Source organism: Mastigoproctus giganteus, chromosome 14 (genome assembly GCF_048544385.1).
Source record: "Mastigoproctus giganteus isolate SK-2022 chromosome 14, ASM4854438v1, whole genome shotgun sequence".
NCBI classification, from domain to species: domain Eukaryota; kingdom Metazoa; phylum Arthropoda; class Arachnida; order Uropygi; family Thelyphonidae; genus Mastigoproctus; species Mastigoproctus giganteus.
Genome location: NC_143588.1, coordinates 8239896 through 8266380, shown reverse-complemented (window position 1 = coordinate 8266380; position 26485 = coordinate 8239896). Strand labels below are relative to the sequence as shown.

The 26485-nt window shown below is 40.0% G+C and overlaps 1 protein-coding gene across 1 annotated transcript in view; it reads left to right on the top strand.

The window, feature by feature from the left end:
- The first annotated feature begins 7175 nt into the window (after window positions 1–7175).
- Rab21 (RAS oncogene family member Rab21) overlaps window positions 7176–26485 on the top strand; it is a 138714-nt gene continuing 119404 nt past the window's right edge. Inside the window, exons 1-2 of the mRNA XM_090389228.1 lie at window positions 7176–7490; window positions 14337–14396. Coding sequence (XP_090245354.1) covers window positions 7353–7490; window positions 14337–14396 — 198 coding nt within the window. The 5' untranslated portion in view covers window positions 7176–7352. The remainder of the gene's footprint in view (window positions 7491–14336; window positions 14397–26485) is intronic.

Genomic DNA, 26485 nt, shown 5'->3' with positions numbered 1-26485 from the left:
TACGTATTCATTTCGATGCTCCACTTCATGCGTTGGCGTTTTTGTCCCTTCCTGGGTGATCACTACCGTAGTTGCGCAGGAAGCACTTCCAGTTGGTGGGGCTCGATGGTCTTGCCCTTCTCTTGTGGTAGCCATATTGTGGGCGGCGCCACTCGCTCCACTGTCTCTCTCGGAAGACAGTCTCTTCGAACTGACCTGTCTGCCTGAACGCGAGGGGTCAGTTCTAAGGCCTGAACGCGAGGGGTCAGTTCTAAGGCCTGAACGCGAGTGACTTTATCCTGCTCCACACTCAATACAGTATGATTAATATTTCTCTGCGACATCATCCATTATTGGAGTTGAACCTGTTTAGCTTCGGCTTATGTCCAGTGGTAGTTTTTGCGAGTGACGCACGATGGCGCCACAATCTGCCTTAGCCGCTACTCCGACCTTGGGGTAGGTATGTCCCTTGGAGCAACTTTCGTGATGTTTAATGAAGATGATGATAAATTAATTAATTTATTTTTATTATTCTAATTTATTACTATTATTATTATACCGTTTTCCCAGCGTGATGGAGCCGCGTTCGCTTCCGCCAAGGCGATACTCGAACCCGGGTTCATCAGGCTTGTAGTCCAGTGTCCAGTTTCGTAACCACTGGGCCATCGCGCCCATTATTATTATTATTATTATTATTATTTCTCCCTGATTGGGGGATTCCACTCCGTGTCGGGTACTGCTACCAAGTACACAGGGTGGTTGTAATGTTTGGTGTTACTGTCGGTCGAGGAAATCTCTGACTGTCCTACAGGTGTTCAGGATTGCGACTTTCTGGAGTTCCGTGTAGGTGTTCTCTGGCAGGCCTATTGCTGTTAGGCTGCTATGTAGGGTGTTTGGTAAGATACTGGTGGTTGACACAATGATTTTGATAGTTGCTACTTCTTCCATATGCCACATCTCCTTGATCTCATGTCTCAGGTTCGTGTACTTCCTAATTTTTTCCTCATGGGTTTTCTGGACATTGCTAGTGTTGAGCACCACTATGTCAATCAGGTAAGTAGCCTTTTCCATCTTGTCCACAAGGGTTATGTCCAGTCTGTTGTGTGGGATGGTCTTATCCGTTATTATGGCGCGGTCCCAGTACAACTCGTGGGTTCGGGGTCTCTGACTGTCCAGTACTGCCTGGGGTTCGTATTTGTAGTATGGTACACTTTCTTTGGTCAATTGGTATTTCCTCGCTAGCTTCTGATGTATTATCCTGGCTAACTGGGTGTCTATGAGTGTACTCAGTCTGGGTGATCACTTTGTACCCCGCGGCGATGTGTTGGATCGTTTCAGAGGCCAGGTGGCATCGTCGACATGTGTCACCTCATATTCCAGGCTCCTTTGCGATGTATTTTCTATAGTTTGTGGTGTTGATTATCTGATCTTGGATGGCCAGCATGGATCCTTCAGTCTTGGGGAAGAGGGTACGCTTGTGAGCCATGCATTGGAAGCAATGCTATCGATGTGATCTTGATGGAGGTCATTGTAGTGTCTGCCATGGAGTGTCTTCTTTGCCCCTCTTTCGTTTCTTGTACTGTCTGTGCGGGAGAGGTTTCTTCGCTTAATTTCAGTGGAGTATACCACTTACCTATCTTCCTTATGGCCTGATGGAGTGGTGCTGTGTTGTTCTTAAAGTAATCCTTCAAGTTAACTATCGCTGTTTGCTGTTGTTCTATCAGGCCTTTTCCTCTCTCGGAGGTATTGTTATTCTCTCCACTGCTGACTTCGGGTGGTGTTGGAGACACTTGGTCATCATTGTCCTTGTCTTTTGCATGATATCTTCTTGCTCTGTGTTAGTCCAATCTATGACCCCAAATGTGTATGTTAGTACTGGAGCTGCATAGGTGTTTATGGCTTTAACTCTGTTCCCTCCATTCAATTTTGCTTTCAGCAGGCTTGTGAGTCTCTGATGATATTTTTCGGTCAGGCACTTCTTGATTTCCTTGTGTTCTAACTGCTCAGCCTGCATCATCCCTAGATATTTGTAGGTCTCTCCTTCTGTCATAGCTTCGATCTCTTTACCAGTCAGCAGCTGGTAGTTTCGGCCAACTAATTTTCCCTGGTGCAGTGTTTGGGTCTTGCATATTAATAATAATAATAATAATGTTATTATTAATAATTAATAATAATAATAATTATTATTCTAATTATTATTAACCATATGGTGCAAGGAAGCCTGAGGCTTATGCTGCACCAGCCAAAAAAAAATTTCTGAAGAACCCCCAGAGAGAGTCAGAAGTATAAGGGAATCATGAAGAAAGAGAAGTATGATGATATCCAGGTGAGGACCCTGGGTGTCCCAAACCCATATGATGAGAGCCCCTAATTATACTCATCAGATTCATTAGGCCTATAACGCACACCTACTATCATTTTTCCTTTCCCAGTGCTTATGTCACACTAAACAGACTCAACATTGCATTGTCCACCAACATCAATTGGATGCACTTCCTTAGATTTTGTTTATCTTATCTAACAGCATAACCCCTCCTCCCTTCCTGTCCTGTCTATCCTTTCTGTACACATTGTACTCCCCAATTCCAATGCTGCACTGCTTATGTCTGTGTGACACCATGTCTCTGATGTCCCAACAATATCTGCCTTTGATGTGTTGACTAGCACTTCAAGCTTATCGAATTTATTAACTATACTTCTAGTATTGCTGTACATGAAAGTATACATGCACCTGCTTCTAGTCTTAGTTACCCTAACACAGCCCATGTATTTACTTGTTCCACTATGACTCCAGCAGTCCTGGAAATCCCCATTGCTTTGCTTTCGAGGCTGCTGCTCAATTGGATTTCAATAGAAGCAGTGTAAGAATCATTTTCACCTCTGCCAGCGGCTACTGTTAATCTATTAGTCCGTGTATCCCCCCCCCCCAAGTACCATCCCAGATATTAGCAGAGTCTATCCAAAATCTCCAATATGGTTTTCTCCAGGCCGGTATGCCACGTATTTGCCTTACTGACCAGGGTGCAATTTAGGCAAAAATAACAATTCAATTTTTGGCCTAGAAGAGGACCCAATATGCTCCTGTGGAGGAAATGAGTACTGGGATCACCTCATGCACGAGTGCCCCCACTATGATAACCTCCGCTGCCAGCTTATCACAAAGCTGACTTGCATACCAAAATGCAAGGAAAACCACCTACTGGATACTAAGGAAGAGTATCAAGCTCTCACCAACTACTCACAGCAGCTTTTCTTGAGGAGAAGACAACTAATCGCAGCAAGGTGATAACCCTCTACTAAATGAATTCAGGGACCCTGATGGTACCGGATCACGGCAGCTAAACTTGACCAGCATTACCATCATTGGTGTGAATTACCATACATTCTCCAAAGATGTCACCCACCAAAGATAACTACCAAGTGAAGAACCTTTAAATAGAGACAACCCACAAATTAAGACAATCTAAGAAAGATAAAAGTTTCGTATACTACTGGACTTCACTCTCGCGGATGTGACCAATAAGACAATCTCCTAGATGAAGACTGACAATGCCACCGGCGTGCCATTAGATGTGCACTGCTTTTCTTGGCCAACTAACATTCTGAACCGGGTACCCTAACTTGGTTCACTTTAACTCCCCCCTCTCCTGGTAGGGAGAGGGAGGGGACGGGTTTCTGTCTCCTCCCCCTCCCTGCCATCTCCTTTTTCTCCTGGTGGGCCAGTTCCCCCTGACCTTTCTGGGGTTGCCTTCCCTATCATCCCCATATTTCTATCCGTCTCCCTCTTCTTCAGTCTTCACCCATACTCTAACTGAATATGCATTTTATTTATTATTATTATTTTTTTAAACCTTTTCTTTTTTTTATTTATTTTTAATTTTTGTTATTATTTTTTTAAGGCCCTTACCACTGAAAATCTTAGGAAATTAGGTGGCAGACTTACTTCTAATGCGATCCCTCTATGCCTGATTTTCCTACTTGGAGCTAAGTGTGGACAACGGGGGGGGGGTCCCACTTGGGGCCCAACGGCTGAAAGGTCAGAGGAACAACACAACATGACACTACCCAACATAAACATCTACCTTACACTTTTTAAATCTCTGGCCTTCACAGTGTTCTGTGTTTCACAGAGTACACAACATGGATATGGGGAAACCCCTGGGGGCTGTTAGACAATGAAAACTTTACACTTATCCCCCCAAGCTAGCAGTTTTCTGTCCCACCGAACTCTGCCTCTTAAGCATCAGCAAATATTCTTGTACCCTTTCTATTTAAGTGTACCCCATCCCTGTAGAAACAGTCTCTCCTGTGAACAACCACAGACCAGGCTGAGAAAAATTCTACCCCTTGTGCCTTGCACAATCTCTGCAGGGCCGAAATGATCGACAGGTTCCATCATATTCTCCCTCCTATCGTGTCTAGGCAGAATTGCAGACACTTTCAAATTCAACCCTAATTCACGGCTTTTTTTCAACAGTGACCTGTACTTGTTAAGTAATTCTGCCGGTCTCCTACTCTTAATATCATTAGTGCCGACGTGTACACAATATCACCCTTTGTGCCCTTAAAAGACGATATCTGCTCTTCAACGTCATCAAATTTTGGCCCTAGTAGACATACTTTGGTCCTGTTACACCCAATCCTTTTTCACAATAACGCTACCAAGTAACAAAGAAATCCAACTACAGAGTGGTAAAGAGATCAAAGCCATGACAGAGGGAGAGACCTACAAATACCCGCGGATGGTTCATGTTCAGAAGTTAGAGCACAAGGAAATCAAGTCTTGCTTGACCGAAAAATACCATCGAATCAAAGCTGAATGAAGGGAACACGTTTAAAGTCATAAACATCTATGCAACACCAGTGCTAATATACTTCTTCGGGGTTATAGGTTGGAGTCACACTGAGCTGGAGGATATCATGAGAAAGATAAGGACAATGATGACCCAGAGTCACCAACAACCTGAAGTCAGCCTGGAGAGACTGACAAAAGCTCGGAAAAAGGCAAGAAGAGGCCTTCTAGACCTCATTCAGCAAAAGAAAACAGCGATAGCTAACCTAAAGGATTACTGCTAGAAACACACGCAGCACTCTACCAGCCCGTAAGAAACAGAAACAAGCGCTATACCCCCACTCAACCTAAGCGAGGAGTCCCCTCCCACACAGATGGCATAAACCAATCTAGAAACACGAGCAAAAAACACTCTACGGCAGACGTTACAGTGACTTCCATCAAGATGATATATTGCTTCCAATGCTTGGCTCATGACCGGACGCTCTACTTTGAAACTACAGAAAATACATCGCCAAGGAGCCCCAAGTGTCTGATGACACATGTCGACGATGCCACCTAGCCTTAGAAACGATCCGACACATCACGGCGAAATGTAAGGTGATCACCCAGACTGAATACACTAATATACACGACCAGGTAGCCAGGATAATACCTCAGAAGCTAGCAAGGAAATACTAGTTGATCGAAGAAAGTGTACCGTACTTCATATGCGAACCGCGGGCAGTACTAGAGACCCGAACCCACAAGTTCTACTGGGACTGCGCCATTATAACAGATAAGACAATCACGCACAACAGGCTGGATATAACCCTTGTAGACAATGGGAGGAAAGCCTACCTATCTAATTGATTTAGCGGTGCCCAACACTGGCACGCTTCAGGAAACCCATGAAAAAAAGAAAAAAAAAATCACGAAGTAGACGAACTTTAGATAGGAGATGAAAGAGATAGTAGTAGTAGTAGTAGTAGTAGTAGTAGTAGTAGTAGTAGCAACAGTAGTAGTGGCATGTGATGCAAGAAAGCAAGTGTATGAGCTTTGTGATGCAAGAAAGCAAGTGTATGAGCTTATGCAGCATCAGCCAAAAAAAAAAAAAAAAACAAATCACATCATTCCCTCCAAATGCCTGTCCAGTTCCTCCTTAAATTTATTTAACGTATCAACTTCCACAACGACAGATGGAAGTTTGTTCCAGCAATTAACCACCCGCTGGCTAAAGGCAAATTTCTGCACATCTATTCCACATCTGTGTGTTTTCTTAATTTGAATTTATGCCCCCTTAGGTTCGTAAACTGAACAAGTGGAAGGATCCCATCAGAATTCAGCGTGCTCAACTCATTTAAGGCCTTATACACCTCAATCAGATCATCGCGCAGGTGCCTTGTCTCCAGCCACTGCAATTTGCAGAACTTAAGCCTCTCTTGGTAAGAGGATCCCTCCATTCCCCTCACCAATCTTATTGCTCTTCTCTGTGCACGCTCAAGCAAATCTACATCCTTCCTAAAATGAGGTCTCCAGACCTGTACGCAGTACTCAAGGTGTGGCCTGACCATTTCCTTATACAGAGGGACAATCACCTCCTTTTCCCTGCTAGCAAAATTCCTATATATCATTGACAAAACCCCATGACCTGCCCTGGCAGCCTGTCTGCATTGCTCAGAAAACTTCATATCTGACTGCACAATTCCTCCCAGGTCTTTTTCATTTTCTACCACCTTAAATGTAGTACCAAGACCAGGGAATCAACGGATGTGGCATATGCAACAAGTAATGACCATCCCTATCTTAGTGAACCACCGATGTGGTGCGAAAGACATTAAATAACAGCCTAGCAGCAATAAGTCTCGCAGAGAACACCTAAAAGGACCTCCAGAAAGTTGCAATCCTGAATATCTCTAGGAAAGTCAGTGAGTTTCTCGACCAACAGTAACACCAGATATAACAACCACCCTGTGTACTACTTTAGCATTAGCATTAGCAGAGGCATATGATGCAAGAATATCAATATCCGTCAGGAGGTATAACCCCAATAAGGGAGAAATAATATAAGCAAATATAATAATAATAATAATAATAATAATAATAATAATAATAATAAATCTTTTGGTGAGTTTGAGATGTACATATGAGATAGTGTATATCTGGAAGTCTTCGCAAATGCGCAATGCCGGAGCGTGAATCCATGTTTCCCTAAACATCAATATGGTTTTTAGACTCTTGTGTGCCATTTTGGTCTATCTTTGGCTGTCTGGAACGCTATAGGTCGAACTGATTTTAACTGATTTATTGTCATTTGCGATTTAGCCTCTCTCAGTTGTTGCGTCATGAAAATTAAATAACCTTGAACCGATAGCAATATTTTACACGCCACCTACTTCATTTTTTTTAGATATGAGTTAAGAGTAATAGAGGTGTACTGTTGAATTCATGGCGGAAGTGTACGGAAATTGTGATATTTTGTATTGTAATGTTCTCTTTCAGACAGTTTAATCATGCAAAGTTTAGAGTGGACAATTTGTGAATTGTTAAACTGAACACAGAAGACTATTTGGTTTATTTAGAGTTTTTAATTTAGTACGCAATGGCAGCAAGTGCTGCAGGTGGTCGTAATTACTCTTTTAAAGTTGTGTTACTTGGTGAAGGATGTGTTGGGAAAACGTCACTTGTGCTTCGTTATGTTGAAAACAAGTTTAACGAAAAGCATGACACTACATTACAGGTAAGGTAAGGTAGTGTTGCATAGTATACTTCATCTGATTAAAATTAAAAAGTAAAATCAGTAGTATGTATAGGGCGGATCAAATGTGTATTTATCTGTATTCTGCAGCGTGTTCAAACGTGATAAAATATTTTTGTTTTCGCTATATGACTATGTCAGTACACGAATGTATTTCATATGTATATATATATATATATATATATATATTATATATATACACATACATACATATATACCGGGCCGTTATAAAATAAGTTTCCCTAGTGTCAAAACAGTTAAGAGTTAGCATTGTGAAAATCGGTGGGTATGTAATCCACTCCGTAGCCGAGTGGGCAGGAGCGGGAGTGCAGTAGCACACGCTCTTTGAATAGACCGGGGTTCAAGCCCCTGACTGCTGAATACGGTCGATCTGCCAACCCGCACTGGGCCAGCGTGGCAGATTATGGTCCATTTCCCTCACCATGAATTGTTGAGGAGGCTTCCACCCTGCAGTGGGTTGATAATGGCTGCACTTTACCTTTTTTTATGTCATTTAGGGTATGTGGAAGAAGAGAAAAATTTAGTTCAAATTTCCGCCACCAGGGGAAATTATCACTGTAAACATGAGATGGAATACTTAACTTAGGATTAGATTTTAATATCAGAACTGGATTCGATTTTAACATCAGAACTTAGAAATCTACAGATATTCTATGTGCTTTCCTTCACTTGAGATGACATTCTGAAAATGGATTACTGCGTGTGACAGTTTCGTGTAGCATCTCATTGGGAACGGCTACATGCTGTTTAATGCTTGCTTTCAAATTGACAAACGTCTGTATGCCGCCACGTTTAACTCTGTCTTTCAGGTATCTCCATAGCCAGAAATCACAGGGATTGAGAGCTGTGATCGGACTAGTCAGAACTGCAGAAAGTCTGTAGAAATGATGCGATCATTTCTGATTGTTGAACGGAGCAGGTGCTTCACTTGTCGACGACCACCGTGGGGAGGGGCACCATCTTGCATGAACACTACCATCTCCAAGCATTGCCTTTCTTGCAGAGCAGGAATAATGTGATCTCTTAAAAGAGCGCAGTACCATGCACTAGTTACCGTACCCCTTACGGAGCCATGAGGTGTAGACTCTTAAAAGAAAAATGGGCCGATTATAAACTCTGTTTTGAATCCACACCGTACTGTAACGTATGGACTTTGTAGTGGTCTTTCATGCACAGTAGATGGATGAGAAGTTCCCCATATTCGTCAGGTTTGTGCATTTACAACCCAGTGAAGAGTGAAATGTGCCTCATCAGACAACAAGATCATTCGAGCCCAAGTATTGTCTAGTTCCATACGAGCCAGAAATTGTAGAGCAAAGTCTATTCATTGTTGCTGATCACAAGACTTTAGTTCTTGCATTATGTGAGTCTTGTATGGGAACCAGCGTAAAATTATTCAAAGTACTTTACGTACAGTAGACCAAGGGAGGTTCAAGTCTCTTGACACACCTATGGCACTACTGACTGCTAGTGTTTCGCATTCTGACCATTGCAACCGCCACTTCATCCACTACCTCCATTCTGATACGTTGTTGTCCCCTCCCTGGAATTACATCTAACTCCATAGTCGGTCTCTTCAAATTTCTTTATTAGTTTTTGAAGCCTCGCTGACATCAAAGAGGTGCCTCCGTAGCCAGTTGGGCAGGAGCAGCAGTGCGTAGCACACGCTTCTTGATTAGACCGGGGTTTGAGCCTGTGACCACCAAATATGGAGGATACGAAAAGGTCAGGGAATGACCGGAGCAATATGGCCTTAGTTGCTAATGCTCCTAAAAACCAAATAACAACAACAACAACTGACGTCATAGGTCCTTTACGCAAACCTTTTAAGTTTCCGGTATTCACATAGTGCTGCATTAGCGTTACTATTGTTCTGTAGAACAGTTTTACTAAACGAGCACATTCCTTTTTTGTAACGGCCATAATGGTTATTGATGGTGGTGTTGGCCTTTCTGCTTTTATTTAACAGGATATCATTTGCGTAAGTGACGTGTCTTGAAGTAATTGACAACTTTTACATACTTGCAGCGCCATTTTTCCCCTGGTGATGCAGATTTAACTTTTTTTTTTTCCCTTCTACAAATCGCTTCCCGATACCCTAAATGACATACCCACTGATTTCCACAGCGCTAACTCTAACCACTTTGACATTAGGGACTCCTGAATAGAGAAATTTATTTTATAACCACCTGGTGTGTGTGTGTGTATATATGTGTGTGTGTGTGTGTGTGAAAATGTGAATATACACTCAGATCTCTCTTTAATGAACTTCCATGTAGCGAACTTTTTTGATTTCCCCTTGGTCATTACGTTGAAAATATATTCTGTATAATGAAGAAAATTTCCATATAATGAACTGATTTCGAGAAACCTGGGCACGCATTGTTCACACCTCTGGCCAAGCAATAAAGCTGATGCTGTAGAAAGCATCAATTAAGAGCTAAAAGGATTAAGTATTACTCCCTTTAGCTCTTAAAAGCTAAAGGGATTAATTCCACGAATGAAGAGCTAAAACATTCTACAATTTAGTAGTGCCCCTAAAACCCTGCAGGAGAAAACTGGCCAACCGCGATCCGGGATAGAAAAAGATAGAAGTTTTTGGGAGAGGCCTTTGCCCAGCAGTAGGTCATAATGGCTAAAAAAAGAAGTAGAACCTATACATTATTGTACCGAGAAGTCATGCTAGTCAACTGCTATCTGTGTATCCACAGCCATCGGCAAAGATTAAGGCCTATTCATGATGTGGACATTGGCTCTGTCAACCTGTTTTCTACTGTAAGCATCCTATTAGAGAATCAGGAGAAAATGATTTTCCTTTATCCTGGAAATTCATCTGTTGTTTCAAAGGAATGAGTCGTCCACACTTTCATTGAATTTCACCTGTCTGCTTACATGATAGATACAAGTATTCCCTAAATCAGTTTTGTTTTGGCTGCAGTGCAGGTAACTTTACTCTTGTCTAAGAGGAAATTCTTGAGTGTAGTTTGAAAAAGTGAAGTGCTTAGTGTAGATCGAGGCCTTAAAAAAAGAAATTGCTTTAAAATTTGGTATTCCTGCCAGTAGTGAAAAACTGTTTTGATTTTCAAACTGATTGAGGAAACAGAACCCATTCGGAAGCGTGCAAAATTATGCATAGTCATGTTGACGAAGCAGTTTTTAAGAGACCAAAACGTGCCGATATCAGGGCCATTAATAAAAGAAAAGGCTATGGAGTACACATCTTTTCTGGGGCATAAAACATTCCAAGCCAGTTCTGGTTGACTGAACAAATTTAAAGAGCACCATGGCTTACTTGAAAAAGTTATTTCTAGTGAAAGTGGGGTTGTAATTGAAGAAGTTATTGTTATTTGTTTAGGTGCATTAGCAACTAAGGCCATAATGTTCCGGGATATGCGGTGGTCATTCCCCGACCTTTCCGCATCTTCCGTATTTGGTGGTGACGGGCTTGAACCCGGTCTAATCAAGAAGCGTGTGCTACGCACTGCTGCTCCTTCCCACCTGGCTACGGAGGCGCCACCTGTTTGTTTGAAATTTCTTCATTTTTTTGAGGGCCTGAATCAATCCTACGCAGGCGCCTCAATTGAAGAAGACTGTACCCATTGGAAAGAAACAGTTTTGAAAAAAATTACGGAGGACTACGAGCCCAAAAGACATTCAACGTTGATGAAATAGGTCTCTTTTTTTAAATGTTTGCTGAACAAGACACTGACTTTTAAAGGTGATAAATGTGTAGGTGGTAAAAATAGTAAGGAGAGAATTACAGTCTTGGTTGGTGTAAATATGGCGGTAATAAAAAACAAGCTTTTGGTAATAGGCAAAAGTAAACAATTTGCAAATAATAATTTTGATATCATATACTTGGATTTTAGGAAAGCTTTTGATTCTGTTTTTAAAATAAAATAAAATAAATTTAAAATAAAAGTTACAATTTGAAAAAATAATTTTGATATCATATACTTGGATTTTATGAAAGCTTTTGATACTGTTGCTCATGGAAGTTACTGAACAAATTGAAGCAGTATAGTATTAATGGAAAGTTGCTACAATAGATAAAAGGGTGATTGAGTGGGAGAAGACAGAGCGTTAATCAGTGGAAGCTGCCCTTCATAAACTAATGGTATTAGTGAAGTCCTCCCAAATTTGGTGTTGGGCCCACTGTTGTTTTGTATATTTTTCAGTGATATTAATGGAGGTATATCAGGCTTAATATATCCAAGTTTGCAGATGATACTAAGGTTGGCTGGGTTGCTAATGACAGTGTGCTACTGCAACAGGATCTAGAAAAGTTGGGCAGGTGGCCGAGAAGTGGCAACTAAAGTTTAACAGTACTTGAGTGAGTACAGAGACGGGCTACAAGATTAGTAGGGGAACAAAAGGTAAGCTTTTCTTACCAAGAAAGGCTCAAATTCTGCAAATTGCAGCGTCTGGAGACTAGGCACCTGGGGGGGTTGATCCGATTGAGGTGTATAAGGCCTTGAATGGGTTGAGCAGGCTCAATTCTCATGGGATTCTTCCTCTTGCTCGGATTACAAACCTGAGGGGAGCATAAATTCAAATTGAGGAAAGATAGTTGTAGAATAAATGTGCAGAAATTTGCCTTTAGCCAGCAGGTAAGTGATTGCTGGAACAAACTTCCATCTCTTGTTGTGGAAATTGATAACAAATAAATTCAAGGAGGAACTGGATAAACTTTAACGGAATGAATGTGTGAAATGTGTTTTTTGTTTTTGGCTGATGCTGCATAAGCTTGCTTTCTTGCATCATATGCCAATGCTAATGCTAACCCCATGGCTAAATACCAGAACAACAGACCAACTTAACCCAACATTACACTATGCAAACTAACACTATCTCTATCATTTACAGAGTTGTAGTGTCACATTGTATACTATGTGGTTTGTAGGGGGAACCCTGTGTGCCACTTGACGATATGCACAATGTCCAGTCAGTAATTTTAAATATTGTTATTATTATTTCATATGTGTATCTCTATTCAGTGCTGGATGAGAAATATCTGCTTAACCTGCAAAAAAAAATCCTATTCAGTCCCATTTGTATAGTCCTATTCAGAGTGTAGTGAGATAAGTGTGCAAAAAGGATGGCTGAATGTTCTATATGTAGATCTTTGTACCCTAAATATGTACATAAAAAAAAAAAATTATACTTGCAGGTTAAGTCATTTTTAGGATGTAGAGCTGTTTGAACAAGTACAGAAGAGAAGGACAGTGAGATTGGTGAGTGGAACAAAGTGGTGCTCTTACCAAGAAAGGCTTCAGTTCTGCAAATTGCAGCATCTGGAGACTAGGCACCTGTGAGGTGATCTGACTGAGGTGTTTAAGGCTTTGAATGGATTGAGCAAAGCTCAATGCTGATGGAATTCTTCTTCCTGTACAGGCCACACATAAGGGGGCCACAAATTCAAATTGAGGAAGGATGGTTGTAGAATAGATATGTGGAAGTTTGCTTTTAGCCACTGGGTGGTTGCTTGCTGGCACAAACCTCTACATGTTGTGGAAGTTGATAGTTTAAATAAATTCAAGGAAGAACTAGACAAACTATTAGAGGAAATAAATAGGTGAAATGGGAAGTGCCGTGTTTTTTCTTTTTTCTTTTTTTTTTTTTTGGCTGATGCTTTATAATCTTGCATCATTTGCTAATCCTATACAAACATGAAGTTGGGTGTCACGACCGTGATGCCACTTGACAAGCAACACTATACATTATGTCCTTTCTGTACGTGTACTCCCCATATTCAAGTTCTGCATTCCGCATGTCTGAGTGACACCATGTTTCTGATATCCTCACAATGTCTGTATTTGATGACTTAATCAGTACTCCAAATTCATCAAATTTATTTACCATGCTTCTAGCATTATTGTACATGCCAGCATATATGCACCTGTCCTTACCCTTAGTTAATACAGCCCATGTATTTGCTTTTTCCATGAGAGTTTCCCAGCAGGGCTTTCTAGGCTGTGCATGTTCCAACAGAAGCAGTGCGAGAATCACGTTTGCCTCTGACTGTGGCTCTAGTTAATCTATTAGTCTGTGATGAACACATTCCCAAATCTTGAGTTAAAATTGGTTAACATTTCTGTAAGAAATACCAATTACACTAAGCAACTTCATAATTGAACTTCAGTCAATGCTTATCTGATCAAAGACATAAGAGATTGAACCATTGGTTTTTGAAGTTGAAGGGAGTGATAGCGACAATTGTCTTAAACAGAGAAGTGGCCCCATTTTAAACTGTGTGAAACACTGTTAAGACTTTGAACAACATACAGCATTTTATCCAAAAATTTTTTTTTTAATATTTCTGGCTTTTCATTGCATTTTCCCTAATTTGTTATGGATTCTCTTCTCAATAACATCAGCCATTTGAAAATGCAACAATGCATGAAATACCTACTATTGAATGTGTATTAATTCAGATTGATTGCATATAAATGAGTTGTTTATGCATTACTATGTCCAGATATGTCTAGAGGTATGAACATATTTTTGCAAGTTGCAACTTGCTATGAGCCACAATTTCATGATACTGAAGTGTGAACTTTTTTATCATACTTCTACTTGGTACAAAATTTATGTGCTTATGGTTTGTGATTATAAATGCCAACTGGCCATAAGAAAAAAAAAAAAAAGTTAGGTTAGTTGACATTTAGAATTCTAAGTTCGAATAGTAGGAAAGATGTGTGTTGACAAATTTTGGATTACGGTGTGGTATGCAGTTTTTTGTTTATTGTTCTTATGGAAGTTTTCATGTTCTTAAAAATAAATGTGGAATTTTTTTTTTTTTTTCAGGCATCATTCCTAAACAAGAAACTTAACATTGCAGGAAAACGTGTAAATTTAGCTGTATGGGTATGTTACAATTATTGTATTATTATTAAATTAACCTGTTGTTATTGAGCAATTTTATTTTTTTATTTCACATAATTTATATAAAGTATATGTAGTTTTTTCCTGAACGTATCTTCGTTAATTTCTGTAAAAAATCTCATTAGTTACTTAAAAAAATATATTTACAGATAAAGTTACTAAATTGTATGAGGTAATAATGCTAGTGGTAATTAAGGCATCAAAGTATAGAATATTAACTATGCCCTATATGTGATTTGTGGAATTCCTCCCTTATTTTGTTACAGTGAACTGTAGTTTACGTTGTATGTATGCCGCTAAATATTTTTCAAAGTACTAATAAAAATACTTTGTTTAAAAAAAATTTAAAACTTTCATATTTTTATTATACTTAAATTATTATTAGTATAAGTAATTATTTACAAATGTATGCAGTGAAAAACTTAATTTTAAATCACCAAAAAACCCAGTGCCCAAAAAGTCATTCAATGTCACACACTTGACACCCATTTTTTTATTGTACATCAGATTTCATGTGCAGCCAATTCGGTGTGCTTTTGGAAAAACAAAAGAAAAAATATATATTCTAGTCCATTTATCAGTGAATGCGGTCCACAGACAAGTAAATAGGGGTCTGTGGGAAGGTATACTTTCTAATACCAACCATGAATCAGAGTCAAAGCAAAAGCGATACACATTAATCAGTCATATTTCTGAAAGATAAGTTCTGGAAGTTGTTTTTTTTTTTTTTTTTTTTTTGTATTTCTGAAAATCAAGAGTGGACTGCTTATAGACAGACAGGTTTAATTTTATTTTTTAAATCTGCTCACTTTGAGACATTAAAGGAAAAATTTTGAAGTTGAATTAGAAATTAGTTTTGTTTGTCAATAACTTTGTAATCAATCCTTAAACTAAAATATTAATCTCATTTTAATTTGAAGGTCTGCTGGTAAAGCTAGCAATCAAAAGTGGTTTGTGGTCAACTAAGTTTGTGTGACACTCATCATCATCATCAGCCATTTTCAATCCACTGCAGGATGAAGGCCTCTCCAGCAACTTTCCAGTTCCTTCTGTTTTGAGCACTGGCCATCCATTTACTACTCGAAAACTCATGAATTTCATCTATCCATCTCCGCCTTTGTCTTCCAGGTTTTCTTCTAGCTCCTCTTGGGTACCATTCTGTTATTTTCTTAGTCCATCTGTCATCATGTCTTCGAGCTATGTGTCCTGCCCAAGACCATTTTAGTTCTTTAATTTTGATAAGAATGTCCTTTACTTGAGTTTGCTGCCTAATCCATGTGTTTCTCTTCTTATCTAACAGTCTGATTCCCAATATGATTCGTTCCATTCTTCGCTGTGTAGTTCTCAGCTTCTCTTCCATTCTTTTGGTAAGTGCCCAAGTTTCACTTCCATAAGTCATGGTGGGAAGTATACATTGATTCATTATTTTACGTTTCAGACAAACTGGGATATTGCTCTTCAGTATGTGACTATATTTCCTGAATGCTATCCATCCAAAATTTATTCTTCTCTTGACTTCCAGCCATTTATCATTATTACAGCTAATAACTTGTCCCAGATAAGTATATCAGGCTTAATGTCCAAGTTTGCAGACGATACGAAGGTTGGCAGGGTTGTCAAGGACACTACTGACACTATGCTGCTGCAACAGGATTTGGAAAGGTTGAGCAGATGGGCTTCGAGGTGGCAAATGAAGTTTAACATTGACAAATGTAAAGTACTACATATGGGAAACAGCAACCCCAGAGCAACGTATCAACTCTGTGGTACTACACTGACAGTGGTAGAGAATGAAAGGGACCTGGGGGTGGTGGTGCAGGCAGATATGAAGTTCTCTGAGCAGTGCAGACGAGCTGCAAGAGTAACTCATGGTGTATTGTCAATGATATATAGGAATTTTTCTAGCAGGGATAAGGAGGTGATTATTCCCTTGTATAAGGCAATGGTCAGGCCACACCTAGAGTACTGTATACAGGCCTGGAGGCCTCATTTCAGGAAGGATGTAGAGCTGCTGGAACGAGTACAGAGAAGGGCAACTAGATTGGTGAATGGGACAAAGGGGTTCTCTTACGAAGAAGGGCTTAAGTTTTGCAAATTACAGTGTCTGGAAACTAGGCACCAGCGGGGTGATCTGATAGAGGTGTACAAAGCCTTGAATGGTTTGAGCATGCTCAATGCTGATGGGATTCTTCCTCTAGCTCAGAAAAATCACCTGAGAGGGCATAAATTCAAATTGAGGAAAGACAGATGTAGGATAGATGTGCGGAAATTTGCCTTTAGCCAGCGGGTGGTTGGTGGGTGGAACAGACTTCCATCCCTTGTCGTGGAAGTTGATAGCCTAAATAAGTTTAAGGCTCAGCTGGACAGGTATTTCGAACGAACAGAGGGGTGAAGTGGAAGTGGTTATTTTTATTTATTTATGTTACTTTTTTTTTTTTTTTTTTTTTTTTTTTTTTGGCTGATGCTGCATAAGCTTGCTTTCTTGCATCAAATGCCTCTACTAATGCTAATGACTCTACTTTTTCAATTACTGCTCCTTCAATCATTATTTCCCTTTCCGTGGCATACTTGTTCATCATTACTTTTGTTTTAGCCATATTCATCTTTAGTCCAAAATCCTTACTAACTGTGCATAACTGATTAAGATTTTCCTCTAATTCTTTGGGATCGTGGCTTATGACCACAATGTGATCTGCAAATCGTAAATGGTTTAGGTACTCTCCGTTCACATTAACTCCTTTCTGCGACCAGTCTAATCTTCTGAAAGCTTCCTCAAGGGCAGCAGTAAACAGCTTCGGAGATATTGTGTCTCCCTGTCGAACTCCTTTCTCGATTTTAAATTTGCTACTGTCTTTGTCTAGTCTAATAAAGGATGTAGCACTCTCATATATTTTCTTCAAAATCATAATATATGGAGTATCTATGCCTTGTCTTTCCAGTGCTTGAAACATTGCCTTATGCTGTATGGAGTCAAATGCCTTTTCATAATCCACAAATGCCAGGCATAATGGTGTTTTATATTCATTTGCTTTCTCCATTAGCTGTGATATTATGTGAAGGTGATCCATAGTTGAGAATCCTGTCCTAAAGCCAGCTTGCTCTTTCGGTTGATTCTCATCAAGTATTCTTTCTAATCTGTTAGTAATGACCCTTGTGAACAACTTGTAGATATGGGATAACAAGCTAATTGGTCTATAATTTCCAATTTCTGATTTATCTCCTTTCTTATGCAGCAGAACTATGGATTGCATTATTCCACTGCTTAGGCATCACACCTTTTCTAATGCACTTTGTGAAGAGCCTTGCCAGTTTTTGTGTTATGTCTCTTCCTCCCAATTTTAACAACTCTACAGTAACTTCATCTTCCCCCGGGGCTTTCCGATTCTTCATTTTCTTCAATGCATGTTCTACCTCATCAGGAAGAATATCGGGTATGTCGTATGTGTTGCTACTTTGCAATCCATCTTCCCCACTGCTGGTATCATTCCCTCGCTCCTTGTATAATTCTCTATAGTAGTCTTCTGCTATTTTAATTATGCCTTCTCTGCTGTTTATAAGTACACCATCGCTATTCTTCAGTTTCAGTATCATTTGTCTTTCTGTATTACTGCTCATGGCTGCTGATTTAAATCCTTTGTTTTCCCTTAATTCTTGTTCTACTTTTCTTGTGTTAAATCTTCTTATGTCCTCTCTGAGTCTCTTTCTAATGGCTTTGCATAACTCAGTATACTCAATTTTCTCCCCGTCAGTGTTTTTCTTGCTCTTCATTTGTCGTCTTTGGTTCATCATGACAAGTGTTTCTTGACTAATTTTTTCTTCTTTGGATTTCTGTTTCCCTATAGGTTTCTTGGGCTTTATCACTTTCAGAAAGTTGTAATATTCCTCGTCGATATCTTGGTCCTGAGCAGTCTGCAGAAGCTCAAACTTGTTCTTAAGTTCCAGTACATACTGCTTTTTCTCCTCCTCTATTATCTCAAAGACCTTTGTATTATTTACTCGAGTCAGTTTTTTCCTTTCCTTTCCTACATCTATATCAAGTGTACATCTTACCATTCTGTGATCACTTCCAACATTTACCTTATTCAGGACGGTAACATCATTCACAATATATCTTCTGTTAGTGAGGATGAAGTCGATTTCATTAGTTGTTAATCCATTTGGACTCTTCCATGTCCACTTTCTGTTCACCCTTTTCTTGAAAAAAGTGTTCATTACTGACATTCCTTGAGATTCTGCAAATTCCACAAGTCTTTCACCTCTTTTATTTCTTTCACCAATTCCAAAATTTCCTATAGTTCCTGTTTCTGCGCTGTTTTGCCTTTTTCCAACTCTAGCATTGAAGTCCCCCATAATAATAGTGTAGTGGGTTTTCTGCTCATCTAGAAGACTTTCAATTTCAGTGTACATTTCTTCAACCTCTTCATCATCATGGCTCGATGTTGGTGCATAAATCATTATAATCTTCAGCTTGTATCTCTTAGAAATCTTGAGTATTAGTCTTGACACCCTTGGTGATGTACTTTTGAATTCCAAAATGTTGTTTTTAAAATCTTTATGGACCAGAAACCCAACTCCACCTTCACTCCTTTCACTGTTTCCATTGGTGTACAGCAGATTTCCACTTGATAAACTTATAAGTGATTCATTTCTTCTTCTTGTTTCAGCCAAACCGATGATATTCCAATTCACATTTTCTAATTCCTTTTCCAGCTCTAATATCCTGTCTTCACCGATGAGTGATCGTACGTTATAACAGGCCAAGTTCAATTTCCGTGCATGGCAGCCTGGTCGTACCCAGAGATTCTTAGCACCCTCTGCTTCCACTCTGATCCTCTCGCTGCCGTAAGAGGGAGAGTGAAAGCTGCTGGGGACTGAGGGCCATTTGTATTGTTGTGCTCTCATTGCTGGAGGGTTTGGTCTTTTCCTCTTCACGCTGACCAGGCGTCTTGAAGAGAACCACTCTACACGTTCGTTGCCACCTAAGTGACGTAACAGGGCTTACCATCGAGAAGGTGTGCATGAGTGGATTTTAGGGAGGCAGGCCAACCGGACTTCTCCTAAATCTTCTGTAATAGAGAGATATTGGATCCATCAGTGTTTTAGGCTGAGTGTCTGATAACACACAGGATACCTGTTCCCCTCTAAGCTCCTGTGTATGTGACACTACTTTAACCTAAATAGCAGATTTTATGGAGGTTTTCATAAAGGATTTCTCAGTTGAATATCACAGAGAAATCCTTTTTTTTATCACTGTAAAGAATTGCATGTTTATATTCAGTGACCTTATAGTAAATTCTTCCTGTTCTTCACCAAAGTAATGAAACGATAATGTTATTTATCAATTTGTTATTTCACTTGATGACCAAACATAACTAATTATGTGAAAGAAAGAATAAGATGTCCATGATGAGCAGAGGGTCGGCTGTCATTAGTTTTTATAATATTTTTATAGTTTATTGAAAATGATATGTTATCTTAAAGAACCCACAATAAATAAAATATTTATTGCCTTTGGAGCATGTCTTTATTGTAGTAGTAGTAGAGGCATGTGATGCAAGCATCTGCCAAATAACTCTTTGGAATGGAAGTTTGTTCAAGCAATCAACTACCTGCTGGCTAAAGGCAAATTTCTACAGGCAAATTTACTGTTCGTAATCTAAGCAAGAGGAAAAATCCCATGAGAATTGAGCCTGCTAAACCCATTCAAGGCCTTATTCACCTCAATCAGATCACCTCCCAGGTGCCTAGTCTCCAGATGCTGCAATTTGCAGAACTTAAACCTTTCTTGGTGAGAGGACCCCCTTCTTTCCCCCTCAACAGTCTTGTAGCCCTTCTCTATACTTGCTCAAGCAACTCTACATCCCTGCTAGAATGAGCCCCCCCCCCCAGACCTGTGTATAGTACTCAACACGTGGCTTGATCATTGCCTTATACAAAGGGGTAATCACCTCCTTTTCTCAATATACTACTAGCAAATTCCTGTATATATCATTGATAACACCCCTTGACCTGCTCTGGCAGCCTGTCTACTGCTCAGAAAACTTCATATCTGACTACACAATTACTCCCAGATCTTTTTCATTTTCTACCACCCTAAGTGTAGTATCACACAGTTGATGTGTGTGGTACTACACTTAGGGTGGGGTTACTTCTATCCATATGCAGTACTTTGCATTTGTCAATGTTAGACTTCAGCTGCCGTTTCTCAGGCCATCTGTCCAACTTTTCTAGATCCTATTTCAGTAGCACACTGCCATTACTGTCATTAACCATCCTGCCAACTTTAGTATCATCTGCAAACTTTGATATTAAACCTGATATACTTTCATCAGTTTCATTGATAAATATACAAAACCACATTGGGCCCAACACCGAACCTGGTGGGAATCTACTAATAACATTAGTTCACGAAGAGCAGCACCCATTGATTACCACTCTTTGTCTTATCCCACTCAGTCACCCTTTTATCCATTGTAGCAACTTGCCCTTAATACCATACTGTTCTAATTTGTACAGTAGTCTTCCATGCACAACAGTATCAAAAGCTTTTCTGAAATCTAAGTATATGATATCAAAATAATTTTTTGCATCCAGTTTCTTTGTAACCACATCATAGTATCCAATCAGATTTGTCAGACAAGACAAGACTTTCCCTTAACAAACCCATGCTGTGTCTGCATTATTACTGCAGTCTTGTATAGATGATCCAGCAATGCTTCTTTAACCAGTGACTCCATTATTTTCCCTGGAACAGAAGTTAAACTAACAGGTCTGTAAATACTCGTGTCGCCCTTTAATCCCCCTATGCGAATTGGGGATACATTTGCACATCTCATATGTCATATGAGAGTAAATGTCTTATGCAAATCAGTACATATAGAGATTGATTAGCCTCATTGTTTGTTGTGGTTGTAGAAAAATAACCAGACAAACAATGAGGGCTTACTATACTTGGTTTCATTCCTAAATGTTATACTTTAATGTTTATGTTAATTGTTGTGCTTTTAATGTTTCATGGGACGATTGCAGGGTCCAGTCACATTATTATGACTACCTACCTAGTATTCAGAATATGCGCCTTTCACAGCATGCACGCCGTGGGAGGGACTCAATAAGTCCGCAGAAGGTTGCTCTGGGTTATCTGTTGTGACCATGCAGACTGCAGTGCACTCCGGAGTTCCTGTAGTTTCCTTGGTGGAGGATCCATCTGTCTGATGTGTTGATTGAGGCGGTCCCATAGATTTTGAATTGGTGGATCCGGAGAATTCGGTGGCCAAGGGAGTAGCTTGAAGTCTTCGTTGTGCTCCTCAAACCACTCACGGACAATTCTGGCGACATGGCATGACGCATTGTAGTAGAGCAAGAGGATAGATACCAAGATAGATAGAGGATAGATGCTGATAGATACCATCATCTCCAGGGAACATGGTCAACATGTATGGGTGTACCTGATCGGCGACAATTGATAGGTAACCATTTGCATTCAGGGTGTCCTCCAGAGGTATCAGCGGACCCAAGCCATGCCATGAAAACATTCCCTAGACCATAACGCCACTTCCACCAGCCTGCCTTCTGCCAACAATCATGTTCGGGTGTCTGTTCTCGGAGGTTTCACGCCTAATATGCCACTGTCCATTCACTCGGTGGAGTGGATGGACGGTGGTGTATTAGAAACTGTGACTCATTGGCGAAGGCCACCTGTTGCGGTTCTGTGTCGGTATTGCTGTGCAAACTGTTGGCATTGTTTGCAATGAATGGCCGTCAGTGTGGGTGCTGTCACCAAGCATCTGCTCTGGAGTCCAATGCGTAATGGTTCACTGCACTATCATGTCTGAGACTTTTCTGGTGGCCCCACAGTTCATTTGGATGGCCAGTTGAGCAACAGTAGCATGCCGGTCGGTCCTGACCAACCATTTCAGTTGACGTTCACCTCTTGGATTAATAGCGTAGGCCTCCACAATTGGCACATCGGGTTGTCAAAACTGTCCCATTCATCCAGTCTTGATACACTTTCACCACTGCAGCATGTGAGCATTTCACAAAATCTGCTGTTTCGGAAATGCTGGCACCCCTGGCCCATGGAATGGCACCATGGGCCAGGGGTGCCGGCAAAATAAAAAAAAAAAAAGTGCCATATATTTTCCTGGAATAAATAATTACATAATAAAACAATGAGAATACAAATTCAACAATTGGTTTCTAAGTTTCATATAAAATAATTGATAACCATTGGTAGCCACCCGATTAAATCTATGTAATACATTTGGTTCTTTTAACATCAGCAAAAACAACTTTGTATCTTGAGGTAGAAATGTTATATATCTATCTAGCAGACATTCCATAATAGTATCCCCAGCCCAAAGAAATTCCCTTTAAATAAATTGCTTTTATTGCAAATGCACTTCATAAAATTAATTTTATGAAGTGCATAAAATAGTTATAAAACAGCAGCCTGGGAAGGTGGGGATCCATTTCCCAAATGACACATCAAACCTCCCTCTAATTATTTGTCTAGATCTTCCTTAAATTTATTCATAGTACTCATGAACTACCCATTTGCTGAAATAAAATTTCTCTGCATCTGTCCTGCAGCCATTTTTCCTAAATTTAAATTCATGCTCTTATGTATGTATGTTGTTTGAGCAGGAGAGGATGCCACGAGTATTTACCTTACTCAATTGTTCAAAGCCCTAAACACTTTGAGTAGATCTCCTTGTAGATATCTAATTTCCAGATGTTGCAGTTTGCAGAACTGAAGCCTTTTTTGGTATGAGTACCTTTTGTTCTCCCTCACTAATCTCTGCACCTGTTTCAACATCCACTTCTTTCCAAAAATGAGGCATCCAGACTGCATAGGATGGGGCTTAACCACTGCCTTATACAATGGTATAATCACCTTCTTATCCTTACTAGCAAAATTCCTGTATATCATTCACAAAACCCATGAGCTCTCCTAGTACTGTTCGTACTAGGAGAGCTCATGCTACCTGCACTGTTCGGAGAACTTCATATATGACTGCACAATAGCCTTCAGGTCTTTGTTGTTCTTTATTATCCTCATTGTGGTACCACACAGTTGGTACATTAATCTGGGGTTACTCTTACCCATATGCAATATCTTGTATTTATGTCAGTGTTAAATTTAACTGTCACGTCTCAGTCCATCTGCTTAATTTTTCTTGTCTTTGACTGAAGTAGCACACCCTGATTACTGCCATTAACCACCACGCCAATTTTCATATCATCTGTGTACTTAAACATTAAGCCTGATATGACTTCATCAATATTATCAATAAATATCAAAAAGAACAATGGACCTATTACTGAACCCTGTGGGGGAGGGGTTCAGTAATAGGTCCACTGTTCTTTGAACTAATTAAATTAGTTCAAGAAGAGCAGTGCCCATTGATAACCACCACTCTCCATTTTTTCCTACTCAGCCATCTCTTTATCCATAGGGAAAAACCTGCCCCAAATGCCATGCTGTTCCAATTTCCACACCACTTATACAGTAGTGTTGCAGGAAAGTATCTGAAGCTTTTGTGAAATCTGAGTTTGTGTTGTCAAAGTTATTTTTGCATCCAGTTCCTTTGCTGCTGCATCATAGTACCTGATCAGATTGGTCAGATAAGATTTCTCTTTAACAAACCTATGTCATGATTGCTGTATAACTGCAATCCTGTCTGGATGGTCTTCATTTGCAAAATTCAGTTATGCATGTAAACGGCTATTCTTAAAGTACATCATCATCGTATGTGAACTTTTCTTCGGCGACACCCAGGCTAATGTCCATCACCTTGTATCTTGTTTATTCGAGTGGATCTTCCACATATAAGCTTGTAGTGTAAATGTATAAGTGTAGTGTGGTGCAATGTTCGTGTTTTTGGCAGGCCACTTAGCCACCAGGGCATTCGCTACCTGGTGCCCCTTCCTGGCATGCGAAGCCTAAACTGGGTCCATTAAACCTTCTATGCTGTAAGCACACAATCCCGCACCCATCAGTAGTAGTGCAAGACTGATGGGTGTCCGCAATCCCGCTCCCAGGCCACCCACACCCAAGGAGCCAGCAAAATGGAATGGATAGCATTCAGGAAATATAGTCACATACTGAAGAGCAACATCCCAGTTTGTCTGAAACGTAAAATAATGAACCAATGTATCTCCCCACCTTGACTTATGGAAGTGAAACTTGGGCACTCACCGAAAGAATGGAAGAGAAGCTGAGAACTACACAGCGAAGCATGAAACGAATTATATTGGGAATCAGACTGTTAGATAAGAAGAGAAACACATGGATTAGGCAGCAAACTCAAGTAAAGGACATTGTTATCAAAACTAAAGAACTAAAATGGTCTTGGGCAGGACACATAGCTCAAAGACATGATGAAAGATGGACTAAGAAAATAATAGAATGGTACCCAAGAGGAGCTAGATAGGAGATAGAAGAAAACCTGGAAGACAATGGCGGAGATGGATAGATGAAATTCGTGAGTTTGTGGGTAGTAAATGGATGGCCATTGCACAAAACAGAAGGAACTGGAAAGTTGCTGGAGAGGCCTTCATCCTGCAGTGGATTGAAAATGGCCGATGATGATGATGATATATAAACTTGCGGAAAAACACAACTCAGTATGATGGATAATACAGTGCGCTAACAACTTGTTTTCACAAATGATGCTAACAAACTTATTGCGATGTTTGACAGTTTATTTTATCGCAATTAGTTTTATTGCAGCGCTTGCCGCGCATGCAATAAATTAATCACAAACGACCTTCATATGTATGCCATAATAGCGGCACACGTACGTGGCCGACACGGCTTCTCAAGAAATAATCTACTGGGCCGTGTCGGCCACATATACGACACAAAAAAAAAAACTCTTTTTTGATAAAAAAAAAAAAAAACGACAACACTGACATTACAATATTTATTTTAGAATTATTAATCAAATTATTTGCTAAATATTTTTTGACTCCTGGGGAATTTTTTTCTTAAACTAGTTTTGCAGTCAAGGTTGGATGAGGTAGTTAGCTGTTGGGTAAACCGTATGTATGTTCTAATATAACCACCGGTGATCCGGCACCTCGCAGGTCCCAATGCTGCCGAATTAGTGATGGTCAACCTGTAGTACTAATTCAGCTGTATTAGATTGATATAAGTTGAGATGAATATAAAACAGCGTTATTTATCAGTAATGCTCTGACTTTATATTGGAAATATAAATAAATAAATATATAAGATTGAAGTAATTGTAATTATTGTAATTAAAGTAATTATATGAATCATCCTATATATATGTATATATACACTGTGCTGCCACTTTATTAGGTACACCTACCTAGTAGCGTGTTGAGCCTCTTTTAGCCTTCAAAACAGCCTGAATTTGTCTAGGCATGGATTGAACAAGATGCTGAAAACGTGCAGGAATGGAATACCATGCAGACATGAGTGTGTCATGCAGTTCCTTGAGATTTGACTGAGGTATAGGCCTGCAGCAAAGTCCTTTCCAGCTCATTCCAAAGTTGTTCAATAGGATTGAGATCCGCAGACTGAACGGGCCACTACAGCAAAGAAAAGTCATTGTCATGTTCCTCGAACCATTCCATAGTGATTCAGGCTTTGTGCACCAGTGCATTATCCTGCTGGAAGTAACCATCTGACTGAGGATAAACTGTCAGCATGAACGTATGCACTTGGTCAGCAACGATTTAGGTAAAATGTGGCATTCAGACGTGAATCTATGGGTATCAATGGACCTAACGTGTGGCAAAAACATTCCCCACACCCATAAAACTGTCCCACATGACCTTGCACAGTAGTCGTCAGACATGATGGATCCATGGATTCGTGTTGTTTTCGCCAAATTCTGAGCCTTCCATCAATGTGATGTACCAGGAACTTCAACTCATCAGACCAAGCAACTGTTTTCCAATCCTCGATAGTCCAGTGCTTGTGTTGCTGTGCCTGTAGGAGGCGTGCTCTCTGTTCTTCATTGATAGCAAAGGTACACAATGTGGCCATCTGCTGTTGTAGCCCATTCGCGACAAAGTGCGACTAGTGATCCGTTGTG